The 24,832-nt window shown below is 43.7% G+C and overlaps 1 protein-coding gene across 2 annotated transcripts in view; it reads right to left on the reverse strand.

Moving 5' to 3' along the window:
- Window positions 1-24,832, reverse strand: part of VPS26C (VPS26 endosomal protein sorting factor C) — a 48,062-nt gene that overhangs the window by 22,113 nt on the left and 1,117 nt on the right. For both annotated transcript variants that reach the window (XR_003971722.1, XM_030329428.1), the window contains exon 2: window positions 148-291. Coding sequence is in view for 1 of the 2 variants with exons in the window: in XM_030329428.1 (XP_030185288.1) it covers window positions 148-291 (144 nt within the window). In the remaining variant the exon portion in view is untranslated. The remainder of the gene's footprint in view (window positions 1-147; window positions 292-24,832) is intronic.

Below are 24,832 nucleotides of genomic sequence, written 5' to 3' on the forward strand. Positions count from 1 at the left end.
TTGATTAGTAAGTATTCAAAGTATGACTATCACTATACCTTACAAAACAACGACAGGTAACAACAATAAAGCCAAAAAGCAAGCAAAAAACCCCACAATTACGCGGATAATGGGCTAAAAAAAAATGTGCAACCTGAGCATTCTTACCTTAACAGAATTATAGAAAGCTTCGAACACACCCACGCTCTTGGCGCTGAGCTGGAGGTTCACACTTCCTTCCACTGTCAGAGACACTCCCTGGTGCTGGATTGAATCCTTGCCAGATATGACCACCACGCCCGAGAGGACTTCCTAGGAAAGCAGAGACAGCCACCAAATTAACGTTCCTTTGCATTCACCTTATTAGCCAAAATAGGTCTCCTTAAGGATTTGTTCAAAGATGCAGACATTCACTGAGCACTTATTACAGACCGGAGGCCTGGATGCTGGGATGGAGAAGGCACAGCCTCGGGTGGGGGCGCCGGACGGCCACGGACAACTACATGGACAATTAGCTGGGTGCACACTGCTGGGGAGCATGAGGGGGGGAGCGGGCGAGGGATCTCATGCGATCGCCCCCTTCCAGACACATCCGCACTCCCAGCTGGGGGAATCCCAACAAATGTCTGATTTCAAAAGGGCAAAGACAAGGGCCTGAGGCAAATGGCAGATTCACAATCATGTTACACATGAGCACGTATAATGACTTCTTCAGAAAGAATACGATCAAGTAAGACCCTTTTCTTTGGGTTCTTTCCCGACTATGCTAAAACGACTACACATTTTCAAATGCGTAATTTAACACAACTCCTTGTTAAATGGCGCTCTCTCTGCCCAGGAAGGCTCCCTGAGGGGGGGGGTCTCGAGCCTGTCTACACAACACGTGAGTGCAACCCAGCCTTTCACTAAAGGTCTTCCCCAGTCTCTCCACGTCCAGGTTCACTCTGTAGACATTCGAGCCCAGAATTCTCTGGATCATAAATCATTTGAGAACGATTTCACAACAGATCGTGTATTCATTTGCCTGAAGATAATTACTGAGCAACAGAATATGGACATTATACTCTCGGCTGGATGGCAGTTTCTTCCTGTCGCCATTGAACTCGACAGTCTCAATTTGCTATGGGGGTTTTGGGTGGAAAAGGAAGTTGAGATTAAATAGCATCCACCCGAGCGGAAAGAGAATCCACAATAAATTCAAACAATGTGTTTCTGAAATGACCTTCAGAAACAGCATGCGTCTGTCAAGCGGTAATATGATGGCAGAAAACTGTGGGCAACAACACAAAAAAAGGAAAACAGCAAAATTAAAACGGGCCCACAGATCAAAGCATTAAAAACCATCTTTCCATCTCCTCTAGTCATCCAGCGAAAACCCTGTGACCAAGTTCTTATCGTATATGGAATTTGGGGAGCAGGGAATAGTCTATGTCCCTTAAATATGCTAAGTATTTTGTTTTTGTTTCCTACTCCCCCATAAAAAGTACGTAGGCAAATTTAAATGAAAACTCCTCTGAAATAATTTAACTTTTTTTTTTTTTTAATTTTTTCCTTCAACGTTTATTTATTTTTGGGACAGAGAGAGACAGAGCGTGAACGGGGGAGGGGCAGAGAGAGAGGGAGACACAGAATCGGAAACAGGCTCCAGGCTCCGAGCCATCAGCCCAGAGCCTGACGCGGGGCTCGAACTCACGGACCGCGAGATCGCGACCTGGCCGAAGTTGGACGCTTAACCGACTGCGCCACCCAGGCGCCCCTGAAATAATTTAACTTTTAAATTTAATTAAAATTGGGGCGCCTGGGTGGCTCAGTCAGTCGGTTGAGCGTCCGACTTCAGCTCAGGTCACGATCTCATGGTCCATGAGTTCGAGCCCCGCATCGGGCTCTGGGCTGATGGCTCAGAGCCTGGAGCCTGCTTCCGATTCTGTGTGTGTCTCTCTCTCTGACCCTCCCCCGTTCATGCTCTCTCTCTGTCTCAAAAATAAATAAACGTTAAAAAAAAATCTTATTACATTTAATTAAAATTAATTCTACTAGTTCTTGTACAACCCATATTAAACAGAAATATAATTTTTAGAAGTTTAAATTCACTAGTATATTTTTAAAAATCTACTTGACTAGTGTATCCAAGAAATAAAATGAGCCAAAACAATTGCATGAACTTTATCACCTCATGCAACACAGTCATGCCTGGAACAGGTCTGCTCCTATCTAATCACAACATTTGCAGTTAATCTCACAGGAGCAGGGTCTGTCTGGGCTGACCACTGGTTGGCATATTATAATCAGTAGCACCTTTCCTTCCCTAATCCCTATGGCATAAGAAGGAAAAAGAAGCAAAGTACCTTGGAAGTAAGCAGAGTAAATAATTTATGACCCAAGGGACTCTTTTTTTTTTTTAATTTTTTTTCAACGTTTATTTATTTTTGGGACAGAGAGAGACAGAGCGTGAACGGGGGAGGGGCAGAGAGAGAGGGAGACACAGAATCGGAAACAGGCTCCAGGCTCCGAGCCATCAGCCCAGAGCCCGACGCGGGGCTCGAACTCACGGACCGCGAGATCGTGACCTGGCTGAAGTCGGACGCTTAACCGACTGCGCCACCCAGGCGCCCCCCCAGGGACTCTTTTGTCATTCGCTGATTTAATTTAGAAAGAACGCAGTAGAGAGAATACAAAATTAATAAAATAGTAGATAAGTTAGGAGTTCCTATGATATACAGGTCTGTTCAATCCCTGCCAATAAAAGAAGGATATAGAATTTGTCCAAGTGTAGGGGTGCCTGAGTGGCTCAGTTGGTTAAGCATCGGGCTCCTGACTTCGGCTCAGGTCATGATCTCACGGTTAGTGGGTTTGAGCCCTCTGTCAAGCTCCGTGCTGACCGCAAGGAGCCTGCTTGAGATTCTCTCCTCTCTCTCCCCCTCCCTGACCTCATCTCTCAGCCCTCCCCCTCAATCACTTCACTCCAATCCTCCCTCACTGGCCCCCCTGCTAGTCCTTCAGGTACCTGCAAATTCCAACTTCAGGGCATTTGCACATGTCCTTCCCTCCCCCCCACCCCCCAACCTGGATGTTCCTCTTGCACATACCCACACGGCTTGTGACAAAAATCCTCTCCTTGACCAAACTCTACTCAGCTTCTCTTGAGCTCTTTTTCAACGAGGCCTCAACTTCTGGACTCCCGTGTTCACCTCTGCAATGTCTGACTGTAGCAAGAATTCTGCTAATTGCTTTAGCCACCCCCCATATCTGATCACCCTTGCTCAGGTTCCTCACCCGGGGCCCTCGGCCCAACACATGAGACCCTGTCAATCTGGCCTGCCTTCAGCAAGAGTCCCGTTAGATTGGTTTAGCCAGAATCCCCACTTGGACTCAGTCCCCGTGTCTCTTCCTCCCCACCCCCACTCCTTACCTACACCGTGCTCAGAATTGAGCCTGTTCTCTCCCCTGCGCCCACCACAGAAGTCCTCCTTGAAAAAACCTGCCCGACCATCTTTAACAAGTGTCACGGATCGTTTTTCTTCAACACTCACTCGCTCATCTCTATGAAGTCATCATGCAAATGGCCCCATTTAGTGAGGCCCTCGCAGACCGTGCCGTCCAAAACCGCCCTCTCCCCAACAGTCAGCCCCACCTCAACTCCACTCTGGGGCACATGTCACCTCCTAAAATACACACAAGTACATCAAAAGATGCTCAATGTCACTCGTCATCAGGGAGGTACAAATCAGAGCCACAATGAGATACCACCTCGTGCCCGTCAGAATGGCTAACATTGACAACTCAGGAAACAACAGATGTTGGAGAGGATGTGGAGAAAGGGGAGCCCTCTTGCACTGCTGGTGGGACTGCAAACTGGTGCAGCCACTTTGGAAAACAGTGTGGAAGTTCCTCAAAAAATTAAAAATAGAATGACCCTATGACCCAGCAATTACACTACTAGGAATGTATCCAAAGGATACAAAAATGCTGTTTCAAAGGGGGCACCTGCACTCCCATGTTTATAGCAGGGCTATCAACAATAGCCAAATTATGGAAAAAGCCCAAATGTCCATCAACTGATGAATGGATAAAGAAGATGTGGTATATATATGTATATGCACACACTTACAATGGAATACTGCTCCGAGGTCAAAAAGAATGAAATCTTCCCATTTGCAATAATGTAGATGGAACTAGAGGGTATGACGCTAAGAGAAGTCAATCAGGCAGAGAAACACAAATATCGTAGGATTTCACTCATATGTGGAATTTAAGAAACACAACAGATGAACATAGGGGAAGGGAAGGAAAAATAAGATAAAAACAGAGAGGGAGGCAAATCATCAGAGACTCTTAAACACAGAGAACAAACAGGGGTTGCTAGACGGGAGGTGGGTGGGGGGTGGGCTAAAGGGAGCATGAGTTAAGCGGGCGACAGGCATTAAGGAAGGCACCTGTTGGGACGAGCACAGGGTGTCGTATGTAAGCGATGAATCACTGGGTTCTACTCCTGAACCAGTACTACACTGTATGTTAACTAACTCGAATTTAAATCAAAAATCAATCAATTAATCAATCAATAAAATACACATAAGTAATTCTCTCTTATTTATTATCTGTACTCTTAGAACATAAACTCCACAAGAGTGATTCCAACCACAAGCCCTCGATCCATATTCATTATTCAATATTCATAAATGACCATTCACCAGGAAAAACAGTATCATCAAGCAGACGAACACTGTGAAGATGCATTTCCCCATGAACTTTTTAAACTGCTTCTATAAAGGATGGGCACAAAACAGAGCTGTAAGAGCTCAGGGAAAATGACATGATGAGGCCACAGAAAGAGATAAAGGTAGAAGAAAAACTCAGAAAAGAAGTGGAAGGAAAAAACCAAAAACACCACAGAAAAGGGGGTGAAGCTGAAAAGGGCAAAAAGTACATGCAGGGCAGAAATAAGAAAATTCAAATTAAATAAAAATTTAAGAATTAAAAAGAATCACAAAAACAATGACAAATAGGACAGACTGTGAGGAACATCCAACAGGTGCATAACGAAGTTCCCAAATAAGAAAACTGAAAGAATGGAACAGAACACATAGTCACTGATCAATTTTAAAATACTGAGAGGGAAAATGAATCAGGAATGGTCAGAAAAAGGACAAACTACAGTAAAATTATTCTAAACCGAAAAAGAAAATCCTTTAGGAGTCAGGCAGAAAGATTAAGTCACTCACAAGAGGGGAGAAAACAGACTCTCCACAGCAAGACACAAAACGAAGGTACAGCAAAATGCCTGACACAGTGCTCAAAGAACAAAGTGATCCTAGAATTTTATACCCACTTCAACAGTCACTCCAGTATAAAAGAGTTTTAAATGTGCAGAAACAAATAAACCCCAGGGAACACTGTATGAAAATCCTCCTTGAGGAATTTACTACACTGCAAATTATATGCACCTGTGGGATGGCTAGAAAAACCGTGTCAAAAAAACCCACTTGTGGGGCACTTGGTTGGCTCAGTGGAACGTGTGACTCTTGGTCTTGGGGTTGCAGGTTTGAGCCCCACACTGGGTGCAGAGATTCCTTAAAAATAAAATCTTTAAAAAAACAAAACAAACATGTGAAGATTCAACCCATTCAACTCTAACGACGAGATACGCGATGATGACGGTAGAAGAATGCAAAATACCTGACAGTGTAGAAGTGACTTAAGTGACACTAGTTGGGGAAGGAAGGGAGAGACCATGCAGCAGGTGGCATAATGTCCATGGTTTTCCTGACTCTCACAGCTGGGACTTAAAAATACTCCAATAAAGCCATGCTCTCCAGTATGGTATCCACTAGCCACATGTAGCTATTTAAATTCAAATTTATATAGGTTAATAACAAACAAAATTTGAAGTTCAGCCCCGCAGTCGTCCTAGCCACACGTTCAAGTGCTTAAAAGCCACTTTATGGCCAGTTGCTGTCATAACGTACAGGACATGCACATCGCTGGGGAGAGTTCTATTAGACAGTGAGGATCTAAAGTTAACACATCAAACCATACAGTACAAACTTAACAAAGGTAGACGCCAGTAGAGTTAATATTTGTAAATAACTAGGACCAGTTGGTAGAAGAGAAAGGAAGAAGGAAAGAGGGGATACAGTCATCTCATCATCGTTCACAAGAGGGAATTATAAATAACGTCTAAAACATAGCAGATGTGGGGCACAATAAAAAGTTGTAAGGGTAACAACTATAACAAATAAAACTCCAAAGTATTAGAAAATCAACACAAAGCAAAGAAAATAAGAGAGGAAGAAGTTTTAAAAGGTACTTAACCATCCCCTCGAGTGACAACAAAGCAGCAGTGACAGAACTAATGCCAAACATATGTCGCATTAATAAATGGGCTAAATTAACGTCCATTAAAAACAGACATACAGATTATATCTTAAAGCAAAACCCAATTTTACGGCGTATGACAGAGAAGCACCGAAAAGAAGAAGAAAGGATAAGCAAAGGACTGTGAGGCAAAAGCGAAGAAATAAATCACGGGCCGTAATCTTCACATCAGACAAGGGTGAGCTCAGAGAAGGAAGGGCTGAAGCGGAAGGGCGCTGTACCACCCGAGGCGGTGCCACCGACAGCGACGACCTGTGGCAGTACTCGCTGCAGATCAAATAACACAGCATCGAAACGCAGTGCAAGAACCACAGGGGAAACAAGGACAAATTGAGGGAAACACGTTAGTTGTGGGAGGTGTTCATTTACCCCCTTGGCTCATGACAGATAAAAGGACAAAGAGAAGAAAGGCTATAACGGACCTACGTTACATGTCAATGAGGTACATGTGGAACTCTACCCCCTGGAAACTGAGATACACACTTAATATCCGTGGTTCCTTCACAAAAATCGACCAAGCTGGCCCATAAGTAAGTTCAACAGTTGTTTTTTCAGGGGGGAAAAAAAAAGCAAATGACTATCAAGAAAAAAAAAAAAAAAAGCACAAATTTCCAAAATAAGAGGGAAGTATCAGAGACACAGAGGTTATTAAAAGAATAATAGAACACGTTATTCAACTGCATGTAAGTAAATCTGAAAAGTTGATAAAGTCAATTATCATTCTAGAAAATACAATTAACCTAAACAAAGGAGCCATGAAACCGAATCAATCACCTTAGAAAAAGTACAGAAAGGTATAAATAAACCCCTGCTCAAAGCGCCAGGCCCAGAGAAATTCATAGACCACTCCCAAAATATATGAAAAGCAGAAATTTCCAATATTAAACTACTCCCAAACAGATAAAAGGTATATAAAATATTAGCAAATATAATCCAGGAGCAACTTAAAGGAATATCACATCATAATCAAGTGGGATTTAGTCCAGGAATGGATAGCTCGATTATTGAGAAAAATTATTAATACAGCGCATTAATAGCTCTCCAGAGAAAAATACAGTCGTCTCCATAGATGCACAAAAGTCACTTGCTAAAATCTAATACCCGTCCTCGATAAAATTCTTAGTAACATTAGAAGGATACTTCCTTAACATGACAAAATACATCTACTTTCCCCAAAAGCCAGCCTCAGCCTTGATGGGAAATGAGATACACTGCCTTTAAATCAAGAATAAAACAAAGATCAGGGCACCTGGGCGGCTCAGTCGGTTAAGCGACCAACTTCGGCTCAGGTCATGATCTCATGGGTTTGTGAGTTCAAGCCCCACGTCAGGCTCTGTGCAGACAGCTCAGAGCCTGGAGCCTGCTTCAGGTTCTGTGTCTCCCTCTCTCTCTGACCCTCCCCTGCTCATACTCTGTCTCTCTCTCTAAAATATTTAAAAATTTAAAAAAAAAGAATAAAACAAAGATGAACACTGTCACCACTATTATTGTACTACAAGTACTAGTTAACATAATGAAACTAGACAAATAGTATGAAAATTGAAAAGTAGAAAGTAAAATGGTCATTATCTACAGATAATATGATTACATGCCTAAAAGAACCCAAGAGAATTCACTGAAAATTATCAACATGAAGAAAATTTCAGGAAGACAGTTGGGTAGAAAATTAATGCAGAGAAATTAATAAGGCATCCTGTACAAAACAACCACCAATGAGAAGACATGGCTGGAAGTAAAGACTTTATTTCCAAAAGCAACAAAAAGTTAAAATATTATATGGGGAGCTTTTTTTTTTTTAATGTTAATTTATTTTTGAGAGAGTCAGAGAAAGAGCGTGAGTGGGGGAAGGGCAAAGAGAGCGAGACACAGAACTTGAACTCATGAACTGTGAGATAATGACCTGGGCCGAAGTCAGATGCTTAATTGAGCCATCCAGTTGGGCCACCCAGGTGCTCCCAAAAGTTAAAACGTTATAAATTAACTTAAACAGGAAATGTCCAAAACACAGGTAAGACAAAAACTTAAAACAGCTGAGGGCACAAAATAAATGAAAAGCCATACCATACTTATGAACACGAAGTTTTAACACCCTAAGTATGTCTAGTTTCCCAAAGTTAAGTCTATAAAGGCAACAGAATCCTAAAGAAAATAATTCTCTTTTGGGGGGGTTCGGTGGGGTGAGACAGACCAGACAAGCTGATTCAAAAATTCTTTTTTTTTTTTTAAAGCTTATTTACTTATTTTGAGAGAGAGAGAGAGAGAGAGAGAGAATGTGCATGCAAGTGGGAGTGAGGCAGAGAGAATCCCAAGCAGGCTACATGCCAAAGGCACAGAGCCTGACACAGGACTCCATCCCATGAACCATGATCATGACCTGAGCCAAAACCAAGAGTCAGAAGCCCAACCAACTGAGCCACCCAGGTGCTGCTGATTTGAAGATTCTTATGGAATAGTCAATAAATGTTGAAAAGAAGGAGACTAGCCCCATGAGATGTCACATCGCCACAATTATTCACAACGTGAGGTGCAAGGCATGTACAGGCTGAAAGGTCAAAGGAAGGAAATAGACGAGTCCAGAAATAGACCCAGATAGTAGGGGAATTTAACAGATAATAAAGGTAAGCGTTTTAAATCCAGAGGAAAAGATGGAAAAGTCACTAAATGATACTGGAAAACTGGCCTCAGAACTGGAAAAAAAATTAAGCTGGAGCCATACTGTAAACCTTTGTTCACAGAAAAGTTCACAACGCATCAAAGACTTCAATGTAAAAACAGAAATAAGCAAAATGTTGGAAGAAACCATCCAGGATGATTTTTATCATATCAAAGTGGGGAAGGCCTTTCTAAGAATGACTCAAAATTCTGAATAAATATGACTACAGATACAACCTAAAGTTTGTTTCATAAAAGTGATTATGAGCAAATCATTTACATAAATGATAAACCTGGGAAATAATGCAACTCCATGTAAAAGGCAAAGGGCTGATGATTTCTCTAATACTTTAAGAACTCCTAAAAAATAAATGGAAAAGATAAACAACTTAACAGAAAAATTAAAATATGGGCAAACGACGGGACACCCGGGTGGCCCAGTCGGTTAAGTGTCTGACTTTGGGTCAGATCAGGATCTCGCAGTTCGTGGGTTCAAACGCTGCATCGGGCTCTGGAGCCTGCTTCAGATTCTATGTCTCCCTCTCTCTCTGCCCCTCCCCCACTCGCACTCTGTCTCTCATTCTCTCTCTCAAAAATAAACATCAAAAAATATTTTAAATATGGGCAAATGATAGGAACAAAGAGTTCACAGAAAAAGAAGGCAATCTATTTCACACCCATGAAAATACGCTCAATCTCAACGGTAATAGGAGAAATAATAAAACTATCCTAAGTGCCATTTTCCACCATTTTCCATCAGATTACTAAAGATCAAAATATTTTATCGTGTTGTGTTAAGGGAGGCAGCAATGGGTACTCTCAGATGTTGGGGTGGGTGGAGTCTGGAGTACCATGACCTCATAAGGAACATCTGGCAATACCAAAGACATTTCACTAACACCCGGGCTGGCAATTCCTAGCTAGGAATTTTCCTGAGATATACCAGCACAGGTGAAATGACTTAGGAACACGGTTACTCACTACAACACTGTTTGTAATAACAAGAGGCTGTAAACAACCTAAATTCCAACAACAGGAAAATGGTGGTTTTCCCCTTAACAATACCTTGGAAATCGTTCACATTAGTATATACATGGTTATTTTTTTTTTTTAAGGATGCATATTGCACCACTGTGAAAAAAAAAAGGGGGGGAGAGAAAGGCCATATGTATGACTTACTTATATATGCATAAAATCTCTTTGGTAGGAATCACAAGAAATAGATAGCTTTTGGTTGCCCCATGGAGAGGACCTTGATGGATGGTGAGGGGTAGATGCGTCCATCCTGGAACTCATGAATTTTAAACCATGTGAATTGATTAACTATTAACATAATAAATCAATTTTAAAGTAAGATCAATCCCAGAATGGGTGGCCTCTGGACCTAAATGTACAAAGACTCTAAGTTCTTTAAATTCTGATAACCTGCTCGCCTTGGGAAAAGATCTGAAGACTGTATGCTAGAAAGTCACAGCTGGATTATCTCTTGCTTTGGACTTGAACACAACTGCCAGAGAGGCAAAGGCCTCTTACTTGATGCCTCAGCCATTCTCTCTCCAGTATCTGGTCCCAGAGGAGCCGGCACTGTTCCCAAGAGTCCTCTGTGTATCCAAACAAGTCCCTCCTTCCTAATGCTGCAGCACTACTCAGAACCACCCTGGGATTCTCATACCACATTTGGTCTAGAGATCTTGTACATCGATAATGGGCTGTCCTTTCATTTACCAACGAGAGAATCAAATGCACAGCAAAATCGTAAGGTAAATCGGCGAGCCAGGTGGGAAAACGCAAGATAGATAATTAATCGCGAAGACAACTGCTGAAACACTAGTCTTTCTTAGTAGCACTCAGAGACCCATTCTGTTTGGAAAACAGAAATCAGAAACATTAGGGAGATTTCAATTTGTGAGGTACCCCCATTTCCACTATTCTGTACCACAACTGTTTTCCATCTTGTCTGAAAAGCAGAAGAATCACCAGATAGGTCACCACATAGTCAGTAATGGCCAGTATCATGTAGTGTTTACTGTAGTTCTAGAAAGGAGAATTTAAGAGACTGTATCGTCTCCGATCTGTCATTAAAACCTATAATGCTACTTAACCCCATTTATAGGTGAAATGAAAGATTACGTCCACACAAAAATCTGTACGCAAATGTTTCTAGTAGCTTTATTCCAATCACCCAAATGTCCTTCAACAGGTGGATGGCTGAACAAACAGTGGTACATCTATACCTGGGAAGACACCTCAGCAATAAAAAGGAACAAACTATTGATACAACAATTTGAATGAATCTCAAAGGCATTATGCTACACGATAAGGCCAGATTCAAAAGGCTACATATCATGTAATCAAAATTAGGCCACTTACAAGATATTCTGGAACAGGGCAACCATAGGGGACTGAAAACGGACCAGAGTTTGCCAGTGGCTGGGGTGAGGGTGGGGGGGGGGGTAGAAGGGGGAGAAGAGGTTGACTACAGAGGACACAGGGAGTTTCAGGGAGTGACAGAACTGTTCCAAGTCTTTTTTTTTTTTTTTTTTTTTTGAGAGAGAGAGAAAGAGAGCACATGCATGCAACCCACGAGAGAGGCAGAGAGAGAGAGGGAGAGAGAATCCCAAGCAGGCTTCACATGGTCAGCACGGAGCCTGATGTGGGGCTTGATCCCACGAACCATGAGATCATGACCTGAGCTGAAATCAAGAGTTGGACACTCAACCAACTGAGCCACCCAGGTGTCCTTGCTCCAGATCTTAACTGTGGTGACAGTTACCATCTCAAAAGAACTCTTCGCTGAAGAGTGATCTATTGTATGTGATAACCTCAATTAAGAAACCCACAGAAAAAAAAAAAAAAAAATTAAAAAAAAAAAAAGGGGGCGCCTGGGTGGCGCAGTCGGTTAAGCGTCCGACTTCAGCCAGGTCACGATCTCGCGGTCCGTGAGTTCGAGCCCCGCGTCGGGCTCTGGGCTGATGGCTCAGAGCCTGGAGCCTGTTTCCGATTCTGTGTCTCCCTCTCTCTCTCTGCCCCTCCCCCGTTCATGCTCTGTCTCTCTCTGTCCCAAAAATAAATAAACGTTGAAAAAAAAAAAAATTAAAAAAAAAAAAAAAAAAAGAAACCCACAGAGATCATTAAGTAGAGACGGAAATACAGCCATACTACTTTCTCTCTCTTTTTTTTAATATATGAAATTTATTGTCAAATTGGTTTCCATACAACACCCAGTGGTCATCCCAAAAGATGCCCTCTTCAATACATGCTACTTTCTCGACAACAGAGTCACAGTCTGAAAGTGATTAATATTTAAAGATTTTTTTAAATATTTATTTATTGAGAGAGAACATGAGCAGGGGAGGGGCAGAGAGAGAAGGAGAGAGAGAATCCCAAGCAGACCCTGCAGGGTCAGCACAGAGCCCAATGCAGGGCTCGAACTCACAAACCACGAGACCATGACCTGAGCCAAAATCAAGAGTCAGACGCTTAAGCGGCTGAGCCACCAAGGCACCCCTGAAAGTGATTAATATTTAAGTAAAAATCTGTGAAAATCAATCGGTTCACGGACAACAGAACGGTAACAGAATACTGAGATACTAACTTGTTTGGCTTACATTCACATATGTATTGCCAAAAAAGCAGAAATAATATCATTATGTATTGAACAAACATTTTTGGTATGCCTTCTAGGAGTCAGACACTGTTCCAGGTACCAGGGACAGGGCAGGGGACAAGAGAGACAAAGTCCCTCTCTCAAGGCTTGCATTTTAGTATCGCATTCTGATGCTGTACTGCTACGGTGAAAGACAGCAGGTTTCTTCCGTACTTCTAGGTATAGAAGTACAGGTGTAGATACTAAGTAAAATGGGCTGACAAACTCATGGCAGTTGTCCGAGGGCGACATCTCTGAAATTTCCAGTTCCAAAACTTTCTTGAGTCTGGAAAAGACATCTGAGCCACTGAGGAAAAGTTCCGGAAGGGGCAAAATAAGATTGCCGACACTAGTCACAAAAAGTGAAACCTTTTCGAGTCTTCAGGACAGGAGTGTCACCTTAGAATCCCGGCGAGCTGTGTGGTTTCAGGGGTTGGATACTACGTATTAGCAAAGTGATGACTTAATAGAGATGACTGGGTTTCAGATTTCAAGAACAGTACAACTCACGGAAACTTGGGAACACTGACATTTGTCTGCAACTACTGGCATAAGGGAACATAAAGACTCCAGACTACAAACCAAGAGCTTCAGAGAGCTCCCGTCACAGAAGGCTGGGAGCTGGCCTGATGATATGCCAAAGTAATGACCGAGGAATACAGCGAGCTGGCCAAAGAAAACGCTTTGAACAGCCAGCCCGCTTACATAATGAGCTCCAACAAGCCACCAAACCGAATCCCAGGCAGAGGGAACTCTCATAGGAACGAGAACAGTACATCAACAGCGTACACATCAACAGTGCAGCATCAACAGCGCAGCATCAGTCCAAGGCAGAGCCCGGGCCGGGAGCAGAGGGCGAGAGGTGAGGGGAGCAGGGCCCACAGGCAGGAGCGGGGCCAGAGAGCCCAGGGCCGACCGATCGCGCTTCCCAACGCAGCAGCAGCCGCCTCTGCTCCAGGCGGCCCAGTGGCTCCCGGGCACCCTGCCCAACGAGACTGTAGGACCCTGCCACAGCGGGAGGCTGCGAGTGTCACGTGCTAATTCTTGGGCGCTTACGGGGCAGTGAAGGAGGGGGACAGGGAATGTTACTTGTCATCCGGTACTCCTTCCTCTTCCTTAAATTTTCTCAGCAAGGGAAAACATAGATTTTTTTTAATTTACAAAATAGAACTTTTTTTGAAAGATCTGAAACGCACGGCCAAATTAACACCACTAGATCTTTTTGCAATAAAAGAAAAAAGTGGCTTTTTTTTTCCTGATTATTATTGAAGGGAGGAATTTCTGTCCTTCTATCCCTTACTTTTCCACTGATGGGACTTCTGTTCCTTTCCTAAAGATGAGGACCCGGGTTTTAGAGTAATGGTCTTAAACGATCTTTTCTGAGAAGCAGAGGAAGGGCCGATTTTTGGCTGACATCATGCCAGGTGTGTGACAGAAAACCACAAGCATAGAGAAGCACGTCAGCATAGAGGGCGGGGTGCTGGGCATGAACGGAGCCCAGCCATCATTAGAAAGCCCGTGTGCCAATGTCACACACCGTGAGAACCTGCCCGACAGCCAGGAGGACAGCTGGTGGGAGCCCACAGTTTCTCAGAGGCAAGCCCTTTCTGAGCATCAGCATCCGGGGTCAGGAGAGCATGACCAGGTTCAGGTTCCCAGCAAGAATCAAAGGCTCTACTGACAGTCTCACACCGCTCTTCCCACGGCAAGCTTAATCACCCACCGGTAAGGAGAACAACGGTGAAGGTGGCCAGGCCCCACCGGCTTCTGCTGGGACTACTGGCCCAAGAACCCCAGGTGAGCAGGTTGTCAAGGAGGAAACTGGCAGAAGGCTCACCAGCAAGGGTGGGTCTGGAATCTCGTGTACAGTAGGAGGCTACCTCTTTTAATTATTATTATTCTTTAAATACTCCAGTGAATGAAAGCAAAATGCTTTAAGCCTGGTTGCACCCACTGCGTTATATGTGAAAGTTAATAGAGCTTTCAAGTTCTGGCATAAGACAAAATAAAATGGGATGATACAAAACTTCAACTTTGTTGGCTGTGGCCAGTCATTACATCATACAACCAGTACTTTTCAAGCTGCGAAACGCTGAGCCCCAGGCCTATGCAGACGCCTCAGCAGCCACTTTGGGATCTGAGGATGAGTCAGGGAAGCCAGGGGAAACCTCCTCAAAGGGAAAAGCTCTGATTTTATATGCTTATAAAACATATACTTACAAAAATTGGTACGTTAGAGTTATATATAAGATTTCATTTAACATAAGAGGTTCAAGGCTTAAATTTGGGTGGGGGGGGGGGAATCTTCATTCTAAACGATGTTGTTCATTTTCTTGAGCTGTTTATAAGGAAACACTCCCTTTAGTTTTGGGGATGAAAGGGGATATATATCTTCCATCACCTCAAGAAAGGCACCGTTGCTCTGAGCCTGAATTTTCTTCTACCTACGAGTGAGAAAGTAGACTTTGTTCTCTTCAATAAGGACAATAGAAGACCAACGCAGTCTTTTTAAGAGCTGCTCACCATAAAACTGTCCGGAAAGTGTTGTGTGCAGGTAGGGGACACTAATTGAAACTGAAAGGAATTCTTCACTTCACAAAAGTCTTTTACAAAAATTGGATCTTTACCTGTCTGTGGAAAGCATCTGAAAGGACCCAGAACCCCACAGCCGGAGAGGAACAATGCCCAACACACCAGAGCCCAGCACCCTGCATCTCCAGCCACACGTGGGAATCACAGTGGCTCACAAACACGCACCGCGTGACCTACGTCTCCTTCAACCATCCATCTAGACAGGGCCAAGTTCATTTCTGAGCTTCAGAACACTGTCCTTTTCTTGCTGGCACGAGACCCTCAGTTGCTAATTTGTTAATAATGCTCTTCGGAAACTTCCAAGGCTTTGTGCGCTCATGGGGAGGGGAAACAGGTCAGCCCACCCACCCAGTGGCTCACAAGGGACTGTTTTCTGAATGAAACAGCTGAAGCCCAGAAAACTAACAGGGGGTGGGGGTGAGGCCATTGATTTGTCTACTAAAAGAATTGCATTTTTGTGTAACAACTACTTGATTTAGGGGGGAAAAAAACCCAAATGAGATGAGGAGATATTCAGAGCTGGGGGGATAAAAACTCCCGCGATGTAGCTGAAATGAAAATGGGAAGCAAACGGAAAACAGACTTCAACTTACAGCTTTTCTAGAACATGCCTGTGCTCGGAGGGCAGAGGACAAGCAGGGTGGGCAGAGGTGCAGGAAGAGTGATGGAAGTAGGAGGAGAGCCAGGGCCAGGGAGTGACCGAGGGGGTGAGCAGCCCATGGTTCACAGGTGCAAGAGGACCGAGAGCGGGGAGGTAAGGAAGACATAGCAGGGACCGTCCATCCGTAGGGTTAGCTGAACCTGAAGTCTGGAGAACAGCCCAGCAGGGCTCTGCTGACTCGAGTTGGGGCACTAGTGGGGACGGAGTCAAGAGGGGGGACGAGACGGGGAGAGAGGTGGCATCTCCCCCAACGTGCCCATGCTACTGGCTCTCCAGCTGGGGGACCATCACCGCAGGAAGCAGGCAAGGCAAAGGTGCAGGTCTGAGCCCACGGGGAGGGTGCGGCTGGTTCCACCAGCAAATCCAAGATGATGCAAGGCCAGGAGGTCCCAACTGGGGACCGGCATCCAGAGGAAGGCAGAGGAAACCCAACCACCCTGCTGGAGTCAGGGCGGCCTGGCCCTGCGTGCTGACACTCGTCCGGCTGCTGCCGAGTCTAGAAACCGGCACACCCAGAGCGGTCAAGCAGGCTTTCCTAATGCTCAGGTCAGTACAAAACCCGCTGTCACAAACACCAACTAGAGAACTACATGAATCATTTTACTGCACCCAGTTTTCAAACAGGCTTGGATAATTCTGAAAATGCCTCTCATGCATTACATAAGGGTTAGGTTACGATTCAGGAGACAGGCCTTTGGAGGAGCATTCGATTATTCTAGAGGAGACCCACTCAACGTTTAGACGACAGAGATTCCTAAAAGGTTCAGACCTCCCCCACATGTCTTAGGATTACTCACCCCTCCTGGCTCAAAGATCTACATCTTTGTACCCTAAGTACCTGCATCAGCATTCACCTGAACTGATCATTTGTGCATCAAGAATCCTGCAGTACCAAGTACAGTAAGGGGCTCTTTTTCCATTCCATTCCAGTCCTGCAATTTTTCCTCAGAATAACGAACTGTTACATATAGGATTTTCCCTCTTTAATTTTGTTAACAAGAAAGTACATGCAAGCCGAGTAAGACAAGATGGAAACCTAGCGGTTCTCACGCTACAGTAATCAGCGCACTGGGCACAAATCCCTTATCACTGTGACCTGGCTATGCCGGAGAGCAAAGCTCTTATTTTTTGCACAAGCACGTTATTTAACAGCATCACTTTCACGAGTACATGTGCCGGGATTTTAGAACATAAAACATTCTGAATTTATAAAAACAAATGAACCGTATTTACGTTACCAAAAGATTTACTGCAAGTTTCTTTCAACCAATAAACTTCCCCGGTGCACTGAAAACAACAATTTACGGTGCAATGGAGTCAAACTTTTTGATCAAGAACACATCTACTGCACCGTGTGAGGAGTATACAGGGAGACCAACACTCCACTCAGCTTTCAGTGCCCAAAACTGCCGGGCTCCCTATCGGGGCTGCTAGGTCACTGGCCCTCCTTCCTCCAAGTCCACGGCGGAGAGACATCTGACGATGTGAGAAGCATCTGATACAACACTTACTTGTACGCCACTTGGAAAGTGCACTAACACAGCGATTCTGTGTGAACAGACACTATCGAAAAACCTCGCGATACCAACACTTACCATTTGAGCCCCTACTAAGGGTCAGAGCCTACAGTAAATGTCTTAAAACATTATGTCATTTAATTTTGCAATAACACTTTTGAGTAGGTATCAGCTTCCCCCTCCAGCTGAGAAAAATTAAGGCCTTAAAAATTAAGACAAGGCATACAGAAGCCCGATTTCAAATATTTCCTCTCATCAGTGTATGTCACTGAATTCTCTGAGTCTCAGTCTTCTCAGGCATAAAATGGGGGCATTCTTCAGTGTTGGTGGGGATTAAAGTTGGAATGGGCCATATTAGTATATGTTACTATAAAGCAATTTTAGTTAAGTGCTCTCATGGGATATCAGAATGTTCACTGGAAATATGGAATTAGGGAATTCTTTTTAAATCATATTACTGATGATCTTGTATCAGACATACATGGGGCTTGGGAAACACCAGTCAAATTTCTGAACTCAATGAGAAGGATTCTCAGAGTGGAACGGCAATGCTGCTTTAAGCTCTGAGGAAGGTCTACTCACTCTGCGCTATGTAAATTGTGATGAAGGCACAGATCAAATTTTGGACCACTTTCTATTATTTTCTGTTTCTGAATTGCAGAGAAGAGAATCACGTTGATAGGAATTTGGAAGTCTCCATTCCCATATTTATTTGAATCATTCTTTTAAGAATGATCGTCATAGGGGTGCCTGGGTGGCTCAGTTGGTTGATCGTCTGACTCGTAAACTCGGCTCAGGTCATGAGCTCACGGTTCGTGAGATTGAGCCCTGCATCGGGCTCTGTACTGACAGTGTGGCGCCTACTTGGGATTCTCTCTCTCCTTCTCTCTCTGCCCTCTCCCCCGGCTCACGCGCACATGCATGCTCTCTCTCAAAATAAATAAATAAACATTAAAAAAAACCATAAGAACGATAGTCCTAAAGCAGATACAAATAATGGAGAGGGTTCGCACATAGCTCTGGGGCTATGCCAAAATAAGAATCTTACCAACATCTGTCTAGAATTTATGCCTAGAGTATTATTTGTAATTACAAAGGAAAATCTATAGTATACCTATGAAACCATAGCTTTCCCTTTCTGATCGATGCATTTAGAAAACTATTAGCTTTATGAATTTAGTTTAAAGGCTTCAACTATCGTTTAATAAAGTCTTAGAGTGCCTACTGAGTAGGCAGGTACTGACGGCCCTAGGTATATAAATGTCAACAAAACAGTATTGTAGTTAGGAAGATTCAAAGAACAAGTTAATTGCAACAAGTTTAACTGGTGCAATGATACAGGTACCTATAAAAGGTGTTGCTAATGCATTACAGGTTACTACGGAGTTACAGAAAACATGGCATGATACTAAGTCTTTTCCTGACCACCGGACCAACACCTCTGCTCCACCAAGATCTCACATTCCAGTTCAAGGTACTCTTCTCATAAGGAACTTTCTAAAATTCAAATTTGCAATTTAAGGACTATTCTAAGTCGGGGCGCCTGGGTGGCTCAGTCGGTTGAGCGTCCGACTTCGGCTCAGGTCATGATCTCGCAGTTCGTGAGTTCGAGCCCCGTGTCAGGCTCTGTGCTGACAGCTTTGAGCCTGGAGCCTGTTTCCAATTCTGTGTCTCCCCCTCTCTCTGCCCCTCCCCTGCTCGTGCTCTGTCCCTCTCTGTCTCTTAAAAAATAAAAAATACAATGTTAAAAAAAAAAAAGAATTATTCTGAGTCTACGAGTGAGAATCGTTTTTACAACAGAATTGAAAACACACACTTCTAAACAATTCATGTGTCAGAGGAAAAACCATAGTGGGAATTGGAAGATATTGTAGTCATATCTTATTATAAAGTATGACATGCCACAAATCACACCTCACGCGACACGGTGGTCGAGTGATTCGGGGGCCTTGCCATGTCTGCAGCGTGTGAGGTTGCCGCGCCATGCAGTCCTGGTGGGGTCCTTTGGAGCCGCGAGATCGGGCAGCGCGTAGGCAGAGCAGACTTGCGGTTGCAACTAAAGCAGTCCTTGGAGGGAAATGCCTGCATTTTTAAAAGGAGGCTCTAATTTGGTATGCTAAACAGTCAAGTTAGGAACATAAAAGACAACAACAGGAAAAAGGCAGAATAAACTCAAGAAAAAGAGAGGAAAGATTTGGAAAGATGATAAAGTGAAATCCCCTTTAAAAACTGCTGTGGGGGCACCTGGGTGGCTCAGTCGGTGGACCGTCCAACTCTGAGTTTTGGTTCAGGTCATGGTACCAGGGTGGTGGGATCGAGCCCTGTGTGGGGCTCTGTGCTGAGTGTGGAGCTTGCTTAAGATTCTCTCCTTCTCTCTCTCTCTCTTTTCTCACTCTCTCCCTCTCCCCTGCTCGTGCACTCTCTCTAAAAAAAAAAAAAAAAAAAATTACTGCCAAATGGGATTATAGAAGTGACTGGAAAAGCCTACAAAAAAAAGTCCGAAACCTTTTTACTGGACTCAGACTGCTTTGCAAATGTCTGCGGGTTCTTGTTCACTTTGCCGCACTGTCTATTCCTCCCGGTGGGAATGAACAGGCCCGGTGGGGAGGGAGACCCCAGACCAGTGCTTAAATTTCAAAGCTAGGTGCAAACATCACCGCCAGTGAGCTCCAGAAGGCCCCACTACTGCCCGCCCGAAATGCGGATGCCCAACTTTGTGCTCATCTGCCACAGACGCTCCTATTTGAGCTCCTTCTCACCTTTCGTTTATACAGTTACCCATCTCTCTCTCTGACCGCCAAGCCTCATGAGACCAAAGACACGGGGTGAATAAATTTGTTTAGATTAAGTAACAACTAAAAAAGGAGGAGATTGATGGGGATGTGGTGACATGAACAGGTATCCAAGACAAAGAGACACTGTTAAGCAGAAAGAACAAGTTGTGTGTGTGTGTGCGTGTGTGTGTGTGTGTGTGAGTGTATGCACATGCACACCTATTACTCATAGGCAATGCCTGGACTAGTATGTGAACTGCTAGGGGATACCTCCAGGGTACAGAAAAGGGGGGGGGAGAGGAGGAAGAACTTGCTTTTCACTTAGCAGCCTTCTATAAAATGTTAAGTGGTCAACATGGCATGAATTACATTTTTATTTTTTAAATGATTCAACTGTGACTTTTTAAAGTCTATCATTTTGTCAATAATAGGAAAAAACTTTTTTTTTTTTCTAGGAAAAAACCCGACTGCCAATTTTAAACCCAAGGTAACTCAGGTTCTCTGGTATCCGCAGAATGAAAGCCATTTTCAAATGCTTTTATGGTAAGTAAAATACTGAAAAGCACAGTAACAGAATCAGTACATTCTTCTGAGTAGAAGTCATAGTTTTTGTTTTTTTAATTTTTTTAACAAACCAGTGGTTTCCATGGTTTAAGGGTAGGGGAGAGGTTCTGATTTATTTTTTTATGGTTTATTTTAAGTTTATCTATTTATTTTGAGAAAGAGAGAGAGTGCACATGCACGTGGGGGAGGGGCAGAGAGGGAGAGAGATCCCAAATAGGCTCCACACGATCAGCACAGAGCCCGAAGCAGGGCTCAAACCCACCAACTGTGAGATCACGACCTGAGCCAAAATCAAGAGTCAGATGCTTAACAGACTGAGCCACCAAGGCGCCCCTATTTTTTTATTTTAAAGTTTATTTACTTATTTTAAGAGAGAGAGAGAAGGAGGAAAAGAGCTAGAAGGGGGGCGGGCAGAAGAGGGAGAGAGAATCCCAAACTCGATCTAACAAAGAGCTGAAATCAAGAGTCAGATGCTTAACCGACTGAGCTACCCAGGTGCCCCAGAAGTCATAGTTTTTTAAATGGAAATATTATAATACTATTTATAGCACTCTTAGGAAATTAATAACAACTATTTCTACATTACAAATTCAACCATGGTGCACAAAAATAGTCACTCTTAGGGAGGCAGGACGGCAAGACTGTTGGATGGACGAAGCTAGCTGGCCTGAGCTGGAATCCAGGCTGTCACGAGTTGGGTAACCTTGGGCAACTTTCTCAACCTGCTTAGGCCTCAGTTTCCTCATCAGTAAAATGGAGTGATACGGCCTGACTAACAAACCCATACCAGTGCTTACCAAGTACGTCTGAGTGGAACAGAAGACCGCTTTATGTGTTTACACAGGCAAACATGTTTTGCATGAATGACAATCACTTACGACCTAAGGATCGGGCTAATGTAGGTGGTAGCCATGTCAAACAATGACAGTTACAGGTACTGTGCTCTGGTGACCCACTGAGGAGTCAAATCTTGAGTAACGGAATCTTTACCAACGCTGTTGAGATGTGCAGGGAAAACCAAAAACTTTTATGTGATTAGTTCCCCTTGCGGCCAGTAAGAGTGGGAAAAAGAGGCCACCCCTCACACAACCATGGCCCAAACTATGCTTGAAACACGCACTGTCCACAGGCCCTGAGAGCATCAAGCAACTGGCCAGCAAGGGTCCTGCCGGCTGGAGCCTAGGAAGCCGCCATAGCAGTGCTGGCCTACTCCACCTATCCTGAATCACAGATCACGGAGTCTGACATCTGAGTCACAGGCACATACGTTCAGATACTTACTTTTGTTGGTTGATTAGACTGCCCAGTTTAGTAACATTTTTTCTTCCTTTGGCTTCTAAAAACATAGCAACCATCTGTTTAGGAGAAGTTACCTCGATTTTTCTCTTCTACTCACCATGTACGGTCTCCCAATGCAAGATTAAGAAACACTGCCGTAGGGGGGCACCCGAGTGGCTCAGTCGGTTAAGTGTCCGACTTCGGCTCGGGGCGTCATCCCACGGTTCGTGGGTTTGAGCCCTGTGTCATCTGTGCTGATCGTGTGGAGCCTGCTTGGGATTCTCTCTCTGCCCTCCCCCACATGCTCATGCATGTTCACACTCTCAAAACAAATAAAAGTGAAAAAACATGTTAATTAAGTTAAAACAAATGTTAATTAAATTAAAATGTTAATTAATGGGGCGCCTGGGTGGCTCAGTCGGTTGAGCAGCCGACTTCGACTCAGGTCACGATCTCGCGGTCTGTGAGTTCGAGTCCCATGTCGGGCTCTGTGCTGACAGCTCAGAGCCTGGAGCCTGTTTCAGATTCTGTGTCTCCCTCTCTCTGACCCTCCCCCATTCATGCTCTGTCTCTCTCTGTCTCAAAAATAAATAAATGTTAAAAAAAATTTTTTTTTAAATAAATAAAATGTTAATTAAATTAAAACCGCCATAAGCCAGCAACTACAGGTTCTATTCCCCATTAGCGGCACTAAGGGATGTGCACTAGTAGCTGTGCAAAGCTGACACCACCTTCGACTCCGCCACCCACGAGGCCTGGTCCTACATGTGGAAGACTTCCAGCTGGGGCAACTTCACCACTTCATTTCTTGCAGCTTTTCTAGATGCACCTTCGATTACTTGTGCCATTATTTAAAAGCCACAGAAAACATCTCAGCTGGCCCAACATCTCTGAATAGAATGTACTGACTTTTTAATGAAATGAAAATGATTAAGACAAAATGTATATAGTCTCCTACCACTGCCTGCCCCCAATGCTTATTCTGAATTTCCAAGCCACAGAAAAGTTCCAAGAATACAAAATAGTAGGGAAACTGGAACACTCACACACAGTAGAGCAGTCCCAGTGCTTTGGAAAACAGTTTGGTGGGTCTTCAAAACGTTAAACATAAAATTAGGGGCGCCTGGGTGGCTCAGTCAGTTAAGCAGCTGACTTCGGCTCGGGTCATGATCTCACGGTCCGTGAGTTCGAGCCCCGCATCGGGCTCTGTGCTGACAGCTCGGAGCCTGGAGCCTGTTTCGGATTCTGTGTCTCCCCCTCTCTCTGACCCTCCCCTGTTCATGCTCTGTCTCTCTCTGTCTCAAAAATAAATAAACGTTAAAAAAAAAATTAAAAAAAAACAAAACATAAAATTACTGTATCACCCAGCAATTCCACACCTCTGTGTATATGCAAGAGAAATGAAAACCTATGTTCACACAAAAACTTGTACAGGAATGTTCATAGTAGCATTCTTCATAAAAGCCAAAGTGAAAACAACCTAAATGTCCATCAACAGATGAATGGGTAAATAAAACATGGTCTATCCATGCAATGGAATATTAGTCCGCCATAAAAAGGACAAGGAACTGATTGACATACGCTACATGTATGAACACTGAAAACATGCTAAGTGAATTAAGCCAGTCATGAAAGCCTACATGTTGTATGATTCATTTATATGAAGTTTCCACAATAGGCAAATCCATGGAGACAGAAAGTAGATCTGTGATTGCCAGGGGCTGAGATGTAGAGGGAATGAGGAGTATCGGCTAATGGGTGGAGGGTTTCTTTTTGGGTGGATCAAAATGTTGTAAAATTACATGGCGGTGATTATTCACCCAACCCTGTGAATATGCTACAGCCACTGAATTCTACACCTTAAATGGGTAAGTTTTACGGTATTTGAATTACATCTCAATAAAATTGTTATTAAAAAAAGAATACAAGGGGCACCTGGGTGGCTCGGTCGGTTAAGCGTCTGACTTCAGCTCAGCTCATGATCTCGCGGTCCGTGAGTTCAAGCCCCGCGTCGGGCTCTGTGCTGACTGCTCAGAGCCCGGAGCCTGCTTCAGATTCTTTGTCTCCCTCTCTCTCTACCCCTCCCCTGTTCATGCTCTGTCTCTGTCTCAAAAATAGATAAATGTTAAAAAAAAAATTTTTTTTTAAAAAGAATACAAGGTAGACTCGATCAGAGTCCTCAATTATTAACACTTTGCCCCACTTGCTCTCTCTCTTCTCCTCACATCCACGCACACACAATATGTGGGTGGACTATTTAAAATCTAGTTATTTCCACACTTTACTCCTGAAGACTTCAGTATGTGGAGCATTCTCCTACATAGCCAAAATACAAATATCCCACTCGGGAAATTTAACACCCATACAAAATTATTTTTCGTACAATCTATATCCAAATTTATTTATCAGGAATTACACACTGTATTTAGTTGTCGTATCTTTGTAGGCTCTTTTAATCTAGAAAAATTGCTTTTCATGACATTCACATTTTTGAAGAATCCAGGCCAATTATTTCAGAGCGTTCCTCAATTTGGAAATGCCTGATTGTTTCCTTACGAACTGATCTAAGTTGACCCTTTTGGTAGGAATATCGCATCGAATGGCTTTTTCTTTTCAGTGCCATCAGGCCAGACCCTTTATTATCATGCCAGAACTAAACCTCAGTGTCACTAGTGGTGGCAGTGAGGTGATGCTCACTGTTGGTTGTCGTTGGAGTCCTGATAACCTGATTCCTCCATTATAAAGGTAGCTTTTTCCCTTTGACATTAACAATCTGGGAGGTGACCATTTGAGTCTG

This window comes from Lynx canadensis, chromosome C2 (genome assembly GCF_007474595.2).
Source record: "Lynx canadensis isolate LIC74 chromosome C2, mLynCan4.pri.v2, whole genome shotgun sequence".
Taxonomy (NCBI): domain Eukaryota; kingdom Metazoa; phylum Chordata; class Mammalia; order Carnivora; family Felidae; genus Lynx; species Lynx canadensis.